We start from the raw sequence: 14,261 nt of genomic DNA on the forward strand, positions 1-14,261 counted from the left end.
GATTTAAACTCCTCGGATGGCTCAAACGCTGCAGTAGCTGGGGTGAGTAAAACAAAAGTGCAGGCCCTGATGTAATTATTACCAGCTGTATCATTCCGAGATGAACTTGGCGCCAGGTCAGGTAGCCTTGAGTTCTGTTAACAACTGTGTTCAGAGATTAGTCGGATGTAACAATCACCTGAAAGGGGAGATTAAAGGGTCTCAATGGGATCCTTTGTTCTCGGTCTCATTTGATGCTTTGGGGCCTTTTCAAATCACATCGCAGAGGAGCTTTAAATATTTGGAGGCCCAGGGGGATGGTTAGTCGGCCTGCTGGGGCGAGGAAGGGCTCAAAGGGGCAAAGGGCACGGAGGATGGAGAAGGGGTCTTTCTCGGTGGAGTGGCTCGCTCAGAGCAGCCACGAGAAAGCCCAACCTGCAAGCGGGGTGTCTTCCACCCACCACCCCACGCGGGGCCACCAGTCCCTGCCCAAGAATGCAGCCAGTGCCAGCAGCGATCAGGAGAAGGAAAACCCAGCGCTTACCAAGCCAAGCACTAGGAGCCGGGAGAGGCCGCCTGAGGGCACCCGGCGGAGCCCGGGAGACCAAGGTGAGTGCCAGCCCTTCCCACCCACATGTGGAGTGGGGCAAGAGACAGAGTCCTCGGGGCGGGATCCTGGTCTGTCCCAGCCCGCGAGAAAAGGGTCCCCGAGTCTGGGGGACAGTCGCAGTTTATGGAAGGGGGGCCAGGCTAGGGGGACCCCACCGCTGGGGCAGAGACCTTTTAAGAAGCTGAGCCCAAAACTCCAGGTAATGTGGACGCTTGTGCCAGAGCTGGCTGAGAGATGCTGCCCTGGCCTTCCCACCCACTGGCTGGGCTGATCCGGCCTGCCGGTGGTGAGGCCACTATGAATCCTCCCTGACAGAGGCCAGGCGTGGGAAGAAGGGCCCTGGTGGGACATGGAGGCCCCATGTGGGTGCCGCCTGGCCCGCTGAATTCAGCATGTAATGCCACGTGCCCAGGGCCGGCTGGGGCATGAGGCTGCCCCCTCCTGGCTGCGGGTGGGGCTGCGGGGGTCTCTCTTCTCACGCCTTGCTCCCGTTATTCCAGCTGCCCCGAGGGAGCTGCAGGAAACTGGCCCAAGCAGCGCCGCGTCCAGCCCGAAGGAGGAGGAGGCGGGCGGGGAAGGCAGCGGCTCGGAGAGCGCCAGCTGCAGCCAGCCGGGGCGGCCCCGCACCAAGTTTTCAGCCTCACAGCTGCAAGAGCTGGAGAGGAGCTTCCGGGAGCAGCGCTATATTGGGGCCAGCGAGAAGCGGCGGCTGTCCAAGGTGCTGAAGCTCTCCCAGACCCAGGTGAGGGACACGCCAGGAGGAACTGGGGGTGCCCAGCCGCTCAGGATTACACTCCACGCGAGATCACCTGTTCTCCATGGGGGGGGGGGAAATATATTCACGTGAAGCCGCCCCTCTATTGTGAAAGAGGCCAAGAGTGTGCGAGAGAGAGTCATGGGCTCGTATCTTCTGTAAACCCTTTTCTAGTCCCGGGACTGGAGCTCCGCGAGCCCTAGTTAAGGCAGGTACTAGCCCTACATTGATTCTACCCTCAGCCTTCTCCCAGCTTAATTCAATCCGCCTGATCTTGTCTGGGAGTAGGTGTCTCCTATGCAGCGCCTCATGTGTAATATGGAGTCCTCATCGTGTCAATGCTTGCTCCACAGCATTGCTATTATTAATTCCCACAGATCCTAAAGGAGTGGGTGGGGGTGCAGAGTACTAGTCACCGCACCAGCGGATAGGTTGTCCCGAAAAGATCAGAATCGAATTTGACACGATGTTACGAATGGACGTTACAAAAAGTGAATGGGACAGAGGACAAGCATCCGTGATAGGAAGACATACTTATGTAGGCTAGCTGTGGGCACAATTTGATAGTTTCAAGTGTTTTTAGATTAATAGATATCCGCAATCCCCATGGGCCATCTACCCACCTCATGACTGTCATGAGGTGGCCGCAACAGAGAAAGTAGCAGCCAAGAAATCACATGGGGAACCAGTGAGAAGCTCCTCTGTAAGAAAGGAAGAGGGCTGAGCAGCAGGCAGGAAGGAAGGAGAAGGGAATGCAAAGGAAGTCCATGGATCATCAGCTTGCAAGCTAGGAGTCCCTGCACAACACTGGTAGGCTCTGCAATTTCTGAGCCCCACCTAGAATGATAGAACCATATGGTTAGAATGGCCCACAAGAGGCATCTAGTCTAACCCTTGCCAAGATACAGAAATTGGGTCTAAAACACATCAATATAAGCAGAGTTTGGAACTTACCAAGAATGCCTTTGATATGTCTAAATGACAAAAACAAACAAAAACCCACTGTAGCAAATCTCAGAGCTGGGAGTCTACAGACTAGGGCTTGCACTATAGTGCTAAAAATACATGTCTGACATTTAGTAATTCTGAACTGTAAAAAAAAAAATCAGATACAAACTTTGTTAAATAGGAGATAGGGGTGAACCCTATATCACCACACTGAAAAATAAGCCTTAAAACAAGATCATTTTCCCCCCTCCCCCAAAAAGAGACAATGGAAATTAAACAAATTACATCAGAGTAACTGGAAATACCATAACTAATATTTTTATAACACAGAAATGCATATCTAAGATCACTCCATGTTCTCTTACATCAGTGTGACAACACTTACACAATGAGCCAGATTTATTCCTGGCTTGCAGTGGGTATAAGTCTACTAAAATCTATTGTATTGTGTCTACTCTGGCCCAATATGAACAGCAAATAACATTGCATGCTTATATGATCAATGACTCCCAAAACCTATTTTACTAGACTACTCTAGGGCCAGTTAAGCCAGCAGGAGTAGTTGTGTTTAAAGTTGATCCTATGCCTAAATATATGCAGGACTGGAACTTTAGTTTGAATTTTAAAATTAATGACACTAAAGTCTTATTGAATCAAAGGTCCACCAGAGTTTTCAAATGCACATAACTAATGACTATGTAGGATTACATACGGTCTATTAAAAATATCTGGCCACTTCATTATTCAAGAGTGTACTGGGGAAAAACATTAATGTACTAATCACCAAAGATATGCTGCCAAATGCAAGTGCTGCTGGACACAGTTACCCTATCTACAAATGCAAACCTCCTGCAACCCCAAATCTCTTAATGGTAGAAGCATAGTGTAGTGAAGGGTCAAAAGATCAATATAGGAAATGTGATAGCTGAAACATGGGAAGGGAAAGAGAGTAGCATGGAACAGAGTTAAGGTTTGAGTAAGCTTCCTGCACACTGCCATACTATCTAATTTTGGTGGTTGTTTTTTTTACAGTGGAACCTTAACTGAATTTCCAAGCTAAAAAAGATTGCACAATTTAATACCCTTAGTGTGTTTCCTCTGAAGTAAAGTGGTTTCTTTCAGCATTAAATTTGAATTAAGTTACCTGGAAAAATAGGGGCCAAATTCTGCTGTCCTCTCTCTCTTGGTACTTATATAGTATGAAGGAGGTGCAGTGACTGAGTGAGTGGTTAAGGCACTCGGCTACAATCCTGAAGGTCTGGGTCCGAGTCTATCTTGATCTCATACTGAAAGGCCACCTCCAGTGCATTCAGCTGAAAAATGGTTACCTGCTACATTGGGCAGTCAAAGGTGATCTGACATGATGCTCTGGCCACATCACTCCCTTTTGGACATTGTGTATGAAACTGCATCCTTGGGGGAACATTGACTGTTGTATGAGGATCGTTGAAGTCAGGGAAAATGCTCCAGATTCATATAATTTGTAACAGCAGAATTTGGCCAATAATCACCAACACTTAATGCATTTCTAAAACTTGTAGAACCATGTGCACATCTTTATTTGGCAAATGAATTAGTAATAACCTCTTGGATGTTTATTTTTCAGATAAAAACCTGGTTCCAGAACCGTCGTATGAAGTTCAAACGACAGACCCAAGATGCCAGGGTTGAAGCTCTCTTTTCAGGCTTACTTCTACCTTATCGTTACCCAGAGATCCAGACACCCAATTATCCCCCTGGGATGGAGTTGAATGTCTCCTCCGCTGCTGCTGTGACCTTTTCCCTTCACCCAGCTATGCCAAACCCAGCCCTGCTGCTACCTCCTGCTCCAACTCAATCTCTTCAGCCAGTTGTGCCAACGCCAGCTCTGCTGGTGTCTGCTGCTCCAGGATTTTCTTATCAGTCTACAATTCCAACGGTCCCTCTAACCCAGGATCATAATCGACTGAGATTCCAACCATATCTTCCTCCCTCTTAAACATGCATATAAGTGCTCTGAGCTGCAAAATGAACTACCTGAAATCATGGAGTACTTATTTAACTTATTTTTATTAGTTATTAAATATATTAATTCAGTATTTAAAAAACTTTATTTTTTTTTGTTATTTTGTCTTTAAAGCAGTGTTGTTAAAGGGACACAATCAAGAACAGGCTCAAAATGGTAATTAGAATAGGCTGACAAATGGTAGAGCAAGTTGATATTGCAAAAATTCTACTCCCTTCCTCCAACTGCAGACATATTGCCATCAAAACTTCAATGAAAACTCATAACTGGGAATAATGGTGTGGGACTATAGGAGTGATTTTTGCTGATTATTAATTTATAATAACCCAACACTTTATCAATAAATGTTAACTGTCCAACTTATCTACTGAATCCTATCTGCAGAAGTACTAATCTATTATAATAGCTCATGTAGTTCATAAGAGTGTGTGGCAGGGGTGGTGGCAGAATTGTTTAACAAGTGCATGGGGGGGGTGGACAATAGGGTGTTTTTAGTTTCTAAGACTAATAACTTTACCAGAATTTAATACTAACACTTGACAATGTCCCTTTACAAACATTGTCAAACTACCTCTAAGGAAACTCTTGTAATAACTACAGTAAAATATAGTAATGGGAACACTTGATTGAACAAGGGTGTGTGCTTGTGAATGGTAACACAGAAGTTTAAACAACTATATGGGACTAGGGACCATCATGGCTTTCACAAGTTCGTTTGTGGGTAGAGGCACCTTGTGATTAAATCTTTTGAGGGGAGGAAGAAAACTGTCAGAACTAACATCCATTTTCTGTGAAATAGCTACCAGTAGGCAAGCCAGAAATGTCTCATGTAATTAATACTTGTTTTCTTATATTTCATGGAATGAAATCTTGTACTCAAAACTCCTATTTCAGGGATCCTTTCCTAAATAAGGGCTGCAGGATGTGTTCTGCAATGTAATCACAGATAATTGCCTGTTGCCTTGTGAATTTTAAGATTTCTGAGCGTTGCAAAATTTACATTTTACACTAATTTTAATATTCAAATTCCATAGATATCTAGTCCTGTATAAGTGTCATTCAAGACCAGTTAACTTCAGGATGTTACTCACAAATTTTATCTGTGTATGTGATAAATATAAACTGACTCAGCATGAGCGTTTAAAATAAAAGGTGATTTGTTTTATTACTCTCAACTTCATGGCAGGTGTTTTGTAATATAACTTTAGAAGGCTGGATGTGATCAATTTCAAGGAATGGTCTGGACATCGATATGCACAAAACTATTGATTGTGGTGCAAAATGGAACACCCAGAAAAACCTGATTAACAAAGACACGCTGGTGATGCAGGCAAAGGAGCTTCACCCCTAGGTTCTCTCCTTCTGACCCTTTAACCTCACTCCTGTCCCTGTTCTTTTATTAGTTGTCCCCCGCACTCAGTGGGTTCTGTGGCCCTGTGGTTCCTCCCCTTAGGCTGGGGGAGGATCCTTTAGCAGTGGGCGGGCTTCGCCCGCCTACTTCCCAGACACTCAATAGGTACTGCTACCTGCACCTATCAGTGAGAGCCAGCTTCACTCTCTGCCTGGGGACTGAAATGAGAGACCTACAAGGAGGGCTGGTGAGGTTGGGAGAGGGGCAAGAATGCAGATTTGTAGGGAAGCAGTGGGGACTAGAGACAGAAAGTGGATGGGTGGGACAGAGGAAAGATAATGGAGGGAGGAGAAAGTGGGAGTGGTGAGGGAAGCAGGGACCCAAGTAGGTGAAAAAATGGGGCTGCTGAGTAAGAAAGGACCCAGAGTGGAGGAGATAGAGATTGGGAGTGAAAAACATGGACCTGTCTCTGGCATGTGATGGAGAGGACCATGGCAAACACACAGAACGTGTCATGACCAAGGGGGAGGGAGGCTTACATAAAGTCCCTGAAATAGAGTATGGGAGGGTAGCACATAGGGAGCTTGTGTGGGATGAAAGGATTCTCTCTTGCATGAATACCCTCAGCCTAGGGAAGCTGCAAAGTGCAATTCTTTTCATCCAGGGTCATGACTGTGAAGTACCAGCATTCTGACATTAGAGGTCACCTATGGCTCACAACACTTCTTTCCTTTTTTGTTTTGCCTATGGTAACAGTATGGACAACTCTATTTGCTCAGTTTTTAAAATGAAATGTTATTTTTGGTTCAGAGAGACTTTTGACACAAACAAATGCAGTCTTTACTTTCAGGGAAGTGGAGGGAGAGAAAAGGGTTGGCTTGGGGTGAACTCAGTGTCTCCATGCTCAGGCATCTGCACAAGAAATTGAATGTTTTGCTCCTCTGTCTGCAGCAATATTTGGGGGTAGCCATTGATACAGATACCATGTGTCTGGGGAGCTAAAGCAGCAACACAGTGGCCTTGTCTCAAGGGTCAAAAGGGTGTGTTTTTCAATTATGTTAAGCACACTTAAAAAAAGCCCTATTAAGGCCCAATCTAACAACAGACAGAGGCACCTGTGGCATGCTGGGCTTCCTACCCATTGTGCTGTCATGGGTTCTGGAACAATTTTTATAGTGAGGTGCTGATGATGGAAACCATATATTTGGTGTCTGTTTTTACTACTTTAAGCAAGGGGATGCAGCAGCACCCTTAGTTCCTGCACCACTGATTCATATGGCAGCTGTATATGGACATGCTTCAATGGGCTTTTTCAATTGTATTTAACTTGATTAAAAATACACACCTTTTTGTGCATTGATATAGGGCCAGTTTTCTAATCAAGTTAGTTCAAACAATTGAAAAGCCCTATTAAGATCTAACACAGTTGTTCTCAAACTTTTTTTATTGGTGACCCCTTTCACATAGCAAGCTCCTGAGTGAGACTCCCCATTAAATATATTAAAATGTGTTTTAAAATTTGTAACACCATTATAAATAGGAAGGGATGGATAGCTAAGTGGTTTGAGCATTGGCCTGTTAAATCCAGGGTTGTGAGCTCTACCCTTAACGGGGCCATTTAGGGAACTGGCATAAAAATCTGTCTGTGGATTGGTCCTGCTTTGAGCAGGGGGTTGGACTAGATGACCTCCTGAGGTCCCTTCCAACCCTAATATTCTATGAAATGCTGGAGGTAAAGCAGGGTTTGGGGTGGAGGCTGACAGCTTGCAAATCAACCCTCACCCCCATGTAACAGCCTTGTGACCCAACCCCACTCTAACATATAAAGCCATGTTAACTAGCTGCAGTAGAACAGGGAGGCAGGAGGAGAGTCTAATATGCCTAAGCAACAGAGGTTCAATTAATGTAGCCTGTATCTTAACAAGGCTTTCCAGTTGTGTTACACCCTTTGCTCATTGTAGTCATAGAGTTTAAGGAGAGTAGGGACCCCTAGATTGCCCTCCTGTCTATCAGAGGTCACTAAACACAACCCAGCTACCTCCACACCAAGCCCAACAGCCAGAATTAGACTAAGTATTACAGGCCTGAGATTAAACTATTTCATGCTACAGGCAGAGACACACTCATTGTGGCTCTACTGATGCCTTAGCACAGACACAGGGGGCTCTTGTCTCCAATTTCCCCCATACAACCAAGATTAGTCAGTTCAAAACCTTATTTCAGGAAGAAATGAGTACAGCCATTAAAAGTTACATGGAACATGCAATAGTGCTCTGTCAAGTCCTTGTGCCAGATTTTTAAATTAAAATTCATTTAAAAAGGGATTTTAGTCATACTTTAAGGCAAAGACTTTCAGGAATATATGTTATGCTCCAAAATCCCAATTTAGTTCCTAAATAGGCTAAGTACTGAGCAATTTCCACTGAAGTCAATTGGAAGCAAATCCCAGCATCTATCTCATTTTTCCTCCATAGGAGAAATAGTAACAAATATTTACCTATCTCATGAGCTTGTAGGTACATGAAAAGTTGCATCATTTCCACTGTAAGTTTTGTAATTGATTTAAATTGATAAAGCCTGCGTGAGCACATACACATTTATTTAGAAGTTGTTTATAGCAATATAGTTTAATTCAGTAAATTACCAATTTAGTTAAATCAATATAAATCAATTGATCAGTGCAGCTATTCTATGTTCTACATTTGCAGAACATTTTGAGGTTCTTGGGAGGAAGATGCAATGGAAGTGTAAAATGGTAATTTATGTTCACAAAACAATTCAATGACCACACTTTGTTCCCTCCTACCCCCCTTAATTTACACAGAATCCTATTATAGAAGCACTATGCAGTACTGAGGTCACAAAACAAGTACATTTTATGATTCTCTTTAAATAAATAGTGTAAAAGTTTTAATTCACTGGTGTAAAAAGGCCAGCAAACACTTGGATGAGAATAGGAAAAGTGAACATGGTCAAAAGTCACAAATTGCATAACTGCCAACTCAGGATTATGTGGTACATTGGAACTAAGAGTTTATAAATTGTCTTGTCATCCTTTCCTGCTCCTAACTGGACATTCTATGTGTATCATCTCATCAGAAGCCGGTTGCCAGCTTTCTGATTATAAGCAGAGTGTTACTACCCCAACCAACAATAAGCAAACTTGAAACCTAATTGTGTCTGGTTTCTGTGGTGCATATACACAGGAAAAACTATTAGATTAATAACATTACTATAACAATGCCTCTAGAAGGATGGTTTCTTCATTGTTGATAAGATTTTGCTATAGGTTAAATGTTTGCATAATATTTTAAAGTATAGGACTCCAGGGGTTGGTTGTGCCCCTCTACAACAATTAATTTTATCTCATAGCCTTGCCTACATGGTGGGAATCCTAGTGCAGACAAGGCTGAGTGACTAAACCTGTACACAATTTGCTTTCAGGACATCTACATTAGGGTTCTCACCAGTGCCAGCAGTAGTTCCAGTGGAATTCTCCTCCGGTGGACAGACTAATTGTCAGTAGGGAATTTATAGCTAAAAATCCTTTTAAGCATCCACACACTAAAGGAAGATAGTCTGTCAGAATCCTTTAGATCAGTAAGCTTCGAATTACATAGGTTGAGCATAAACCCAAGAATTAGGACTAAAGTGCCTCTAACAGCATTCAAACTCAATTAAATACAATTATACTTAATTTAGGTATGAATCTTTATATTTAAACTTTATATTAAAAATAGACACTTCTACAGACAAACATTTTATGTACAGTTGAATCATATATAGCGTATTAATATTATACCTCATATCTTCCACTTTGCTTTAGTTATAATGTTTGAAGAGGATTAAATTGTTTGTTTTCCATTTTGTTCTGTATAAATGGATGGACAGAGAATTGTGGTAGAAAGTGTTGGTGGAAAAAAGGCAGATCACGTGCCCTAATGGGGTATGATGGGTTTTGGGCCTCATATATTTGAAAGGAAGAATTGAATTGTAAAGCACAATTAGGAGTAAAAGGCAGAAGTCTTTGTTGCTGTGGACTAGGATAGCGGGAATAATCCTGTAACATATTTGGTGGGGTCCCTTGCTTATAGCCATAGAAGGGATCTGAAGATATGAGATTATGATGGTGGTCTTGTATTTGCCTCTTAAGTTTCATCCTGCGATTCTGGAACCAGGTTTTGACCTAGGAAAAAAAAAGTAATGTTAAAGAAATCAGGGTCCTAACAGAATAATTTAGAAACTATCATGTATTCAGAGCATCTGTAACTGAACTCACTTGTGATCCATACAGTATAGTCGGAGTTAAAATAATTTGAATTAAAGCATTGATCTGATCAGCGGGAAAGTTTCCAGATTGCGTAAGCGCATAATTTATTATTTACTGTTAGCATTTGCCAGCGATAGCAACTGTAAAGACCTAATCAGGGGCTTCATCCAGCTTCCATTTCAGTCAATGGGAAGTCACTGATCGCAACGGAAGCATGTTAGGGACCCAAATCTTAACTCCATTAATTGTGAGCAGCCCTTGACTGATTCTACTCAAGGTGTTAACCAGTGAATAGCAAAAGCTTGCAGGATAGGGGCCTTATTTACTAACTCTAAATAATTTTACTGACCAAGTGAATATCAGATAAACTAACATTTATCAGCATCAGATCCCGGTTGTATTTTTAAGTTAAAAAAATATTAAGTACAAATGTTTAAGAGTGTTTAAAGATACTCTTCGGACGCATGGAAGCATGGGCTTAGGCACTTTCTTTAATGGACAACATGCCGTGCCCTGGGTTTATAGTCTGTAGGAAGCAATTTGAATACCAGTTCCCATCAACAAGAAATCATAACCAGTTATCGTTATGCTCAGGACCCGTGCGGTTTACGCGGGCAGCGCTCAGCGCTCTCTTTGCTCAAGTGAATTCCGTCCGGGAAGACCGATGCACGCGCTGGGCCTGACTGAAGCCAAGGGGCAGCTGGAGGCTCTCGGCGTCCCTGCACACGCCCCTGCAGCTAGGGGACCAGCGAGCGGCCCAAAGCCCCCCAGCCCGGCTGTGTCTGCGCCGCGGGACTGACCTGAATCTCGGACAGCTGAAGAGCGGCCGCCAGCTTCCTCCTCTCCGCCGCCCCCACGTACTTCTGCCGCTTGAAGGTTTTCTCCAGCTTGCCGACCTGCTCCTGGGTGAAGGCGGTCCGCGCCCTGCGCTGCTGGTGCTCGTCCTCCCCCGGCGAGAATGGGATGCAGGAGGAAGCGCTTTCGCTCTCGTACCCGGAGGACTCGTCCGCGCTCACCCAGCCGCCCTCGGGAGCTGCAAAGGCGGAGGGTGGGTTAGGGCTCGGGTGCCCAGCGGGGGCAAAGCAGCCAGATCGGGCCCTGCGGCCCACTGGCTTGCGAGCCAGCCCTCGCCTGCTCCCCCAGCCAGGGCAACAGCAGGGGTCACCCCACAGCACCCGCTGCCGCACCCCCAGCCAGCAGGAGGCTCTTCCTCGGGGCCGGATCAGGGCCCTAGTTCCCGCTCCAGCACCAGCCACCACCTCCCCCTGGGCCCGCCTCTGACTTACCGGGACTTGCTCGGTCGTTGGGCAGCTTCTGGGGTTTGGTGTCTTCCAGCTCCTCTCGGCCCAGGCTGCTGGGGTGGAGCTGGCCCCCGGCAGCGGCTCCCTCTCTGGGCTTTGCTTTGGCCAGGTGGGGACTCCGGCTGAAGCAGGTGGGGGCCCGCGGAGGAGGGACGCAGCAGATGTGCGGCCTGCCCGCTGGCCTTTGCTCCTCGCTGGCAGGCTGGGCCGGCAAGTCCACGGAGAAGGCGGCCTCACCCATGGCGAGTGGCGGCTGAAGGAGCGGGACTCACAGGAGCTGTCTGCAGCTCCCTCGGCTTAGTTAGCGCTGCTCGGCTGGAAGGGAGGGCAAGCGGGTGGGTGGGTGCCTCCATTTATTTATAGGGGGCCCTCCCTCGCGGGCTCGTTTGCAAGTGTGAATCCTCATCAAAGTACGAAGAGAAAAGAGATAACAGCTGTCAGTTAGGAGTAGAGTTCACACGTCTGGCAAATGTCTGCAGCTCCTGGCTCCGGAGAGTCTGCAGGATTGTTTCTACCCCCTTGAAGTGCAAACCTGCTCTGGGCCCCTCCTGATTCTCCCCTGGAGGGGCGGCACGGACAATTCCAGCCACACCAAACAAAAGACCAGCAAAAGGGCTTTTAAAGACAGTTACACGCCAGATAATGGCACAACGATGGGGTTCAATCGTGTCCCTTCCAAACGTCGATGGACTAACACAAAAGGCACATACGACATATTTTAAATCGCATAGATCTCCAAGCAGTAGCAACCGCATCTCATTACAGCCATAATCAGGGAGCTCCTTAGGGCAGGGACGTGAATGGAACAGGATTTTAGTATCTTTAACATGCGAGGTTCCGGTTCTATGTATGAGAACATTTATCCCCGCTTAACACAATTCAGAACTCTGTTATAACAGAGATTTTTACACCAATCCTTACCTTTCAAAATGCAGATCTAAATGACGCTACCAGGTAATCCTTTGAAATGTCCTCTTTAGACTGGCAGTATATATTTCAGAGGCAAGGTGGGTGAGGTCATAGCTTGTACTGGACCAATTTCTCTAGCTGGCCGAATAAAAGATATGACCTCACCCACCTTGTCTGTCCAATATCCTGAGCCCACCAGGCTACAACACTGCAAACTGTATATTTCAAGTCGTCAAAAGACGTAAGGGACTCCCGCTGAAGGGGAGAAGGAGGGATAGTCTAGCAATCATGTAACACAAAACGGTACTACATGGTCAATAAAAGTCACGATCGATTTCCTATAGAATTCCGTCTATGTTCCCTGTCAACATCAGAATCCCTTCTACTGTAAACTAATGAGCGGAAGAAATCCAAGTCCATTGTAAAGGTCATACGGAGACGACAAAAGTGTGGGTTGGCTTGGATTTCCCAGCTCCTGGCTGCATTATTGCTCTGTTTCTGGTTTAATGGGTACAAATTCAACCCTGCACTCCTCTCAGCTTGAATTTGGCTCCAGTTGTCTAGCCAGAAATATAGCCAATCTCCAACCAACTCCTGGAAGTTTAGCGATCAAAGCAATACAGGACCAGAAAGCTCACACCTCATCAACTTCAGACTACCCCAATTTACACGTTATTTATAAAGCATAGCTTCGCCTTTGTGATGCAAGGGGCAGATAATGCTAAGACCCGCCCAGAGGTTTAATCACTGCAAGTGTAATAAACGTTATTAGAAAACCTATCGCTGAGGTTTCAAGCATTTTCTGCGTTTAGATAAGCCAGTGGAAAAACACACAGCTAGCACAAAGCACAAATGAATCGGCTACAAAAGTCACCGGGACACCATATATTAAAATTGTTCCTAACTGGGAGAAAAAACTGAAATATTCCCTCTCTAACCCTGAACCTTGTTACCAGGGTCTTGTTCTTACAGTGCTCACAGGGGCTAAACTTTTAGTGAACTCGCTGAGCCCCCGATGAAACCAGCCAGAACTGAAGGATTTGACTCTAACTCGGATCTAATGAGTAGCATATTTGTTTCTTCTTCTTCCTATAATTAGATTATTGATCTTTCTTTCCAGAAGGAAAAAACATAAATGCCTCCTTTCCCCAAAGGCAAGTTTCACTGAAAATGCAATGGTATGTGAGTGAGGCTGCTTTTTTTGGTTTCCAATTCCACCCTCATCCTCTGCTACCGATGTCTTAACACAGGGAGCTGCAGCAGATTATGAACTTGTACTGATCTGTATCACAGAGTTATACTACCTAATTTTTTTTCCATAATAAATTTTATGTATATAACCCTTTTGCTGATTTTTAAAGTGTTACATAAACAGGACAGGTGAAATATCATGTAAAGCAACCATAAACACATGAAAAGACCTGGGTTTACAATTTATGATTAAAACTCTACTATCTACACAATATACATAGACATAAAATGTAAAAACTTAAATATCTTAGAAACAGTAGCCAATCAGTTGTTTTAATTGATGCAAGGGGCCATTTAAGCACAGAACTTTCCAGGAAAAGTGTAAGAGTCTTTCCTAATCCTACCAAAGCTCGGAGAATCTACTAAAGTTGCAACCTGCCCCATTACATCCAAGTAGGAGGGCAGCAGGCCCTTAGGAACAGGTTTTACTCAGCACCCGCATTTCGGGAGAGCTGCATATGCTGAACACGGCTGAACATCAGGCCACATGAACCTAATTTCTTAAGAGGCCTTCTGAGAAACGCTGGCTGAGCTGGCATGGGAGTGGTGGGCTCAGTAGAACTTACAGGTTCTGGCTCCACTGTGTGTGGAAATAAAGCAGCAGCAGCCCTTAGGATGCTGTTTTTCCTCATCTTTCCTTTCTCCCTGTAACTCATACTTAACAAGACACTTGTTTTTGTTCTATTTATTTTCCAGTCCCAGATAGAAGTAGGCTTAAAAGGCTCTCTGTGCCCACCCCTTTGCTGTATTACAAGTAAAGTATTGTGATTCAACACACCAGCTATCATGGCACACACCCTGTCCTTGGCATGACATGACCGGGCAGCGTCGCGGTAAGAAAACAGGTTAGCTACAATCGTGATTGTACCATGCCAGGCACTCA

The 14,261-nt window shown here is 45.0% G+C and overlaps 2 protein-coding genes across 2 annotated transcripts; one reads left to right on the forward strand and one right to left on the reverse strand.

The window, feature by feature from the left end:
* The first annotated feature begins 233 nt into the window (after positions 1 to 233).
* On the forward strand, positions 234 to 4,269 carry LOC127054034 (homeobox protein vex1-like). Its single transcript, XM_050959679.1, has 3 exons — positions 234 to 588; positions 1,090 to 1,331; positions 3,898 to 4,269. The coding sequence occupies exons 1-3, from the start codon at positions 234 to 236 to the stop codon at positions 4,267 to 4,269; spliced, it is 969 nt and encodes a 322-aa protein (XP_050815636.1).
* Positions 4,270 to 9,473: 5,204 nt separating this feature from the next.
* LOC127054047 (homeobox protein vent1-like) lies at positions 9,474 to 11,459 on the reverse strand. Its single transcript, XM_050959700.1, has 3 exons — positions 11,204 to 11,459; positions 10,718 to 10,950; positions 9,474 to 9,833 (listed from the first exon to the last, which is right to left on the reverse strand). Exons 1-3 carry the CDS (start codon positions 11,457 to 11,459, stop codon positions 9,474 to 9,476), a joined length of 849 nt encoding a protein of 282 aa, XP_050815657.1.
* Positions 11,460 to 14,261: the final 2,802 nt, after the last annotated feature.

This window comes from Gopherus flavomarginatus, chromosome 6 (assembly GCF_025201925.1).
Source record: "Gopherus flavomarginatus isolate rGopFla2 chromosome 6, rGopFla2.mat.asm, whole genome shotgun sequence".
Taxonomy (NCBI): domain Eukaryota; kingdom Metazoa; phylum Chordata; order Testudines; family Testudinidae; genus Gopherus; species Gopherus flavomarginatus.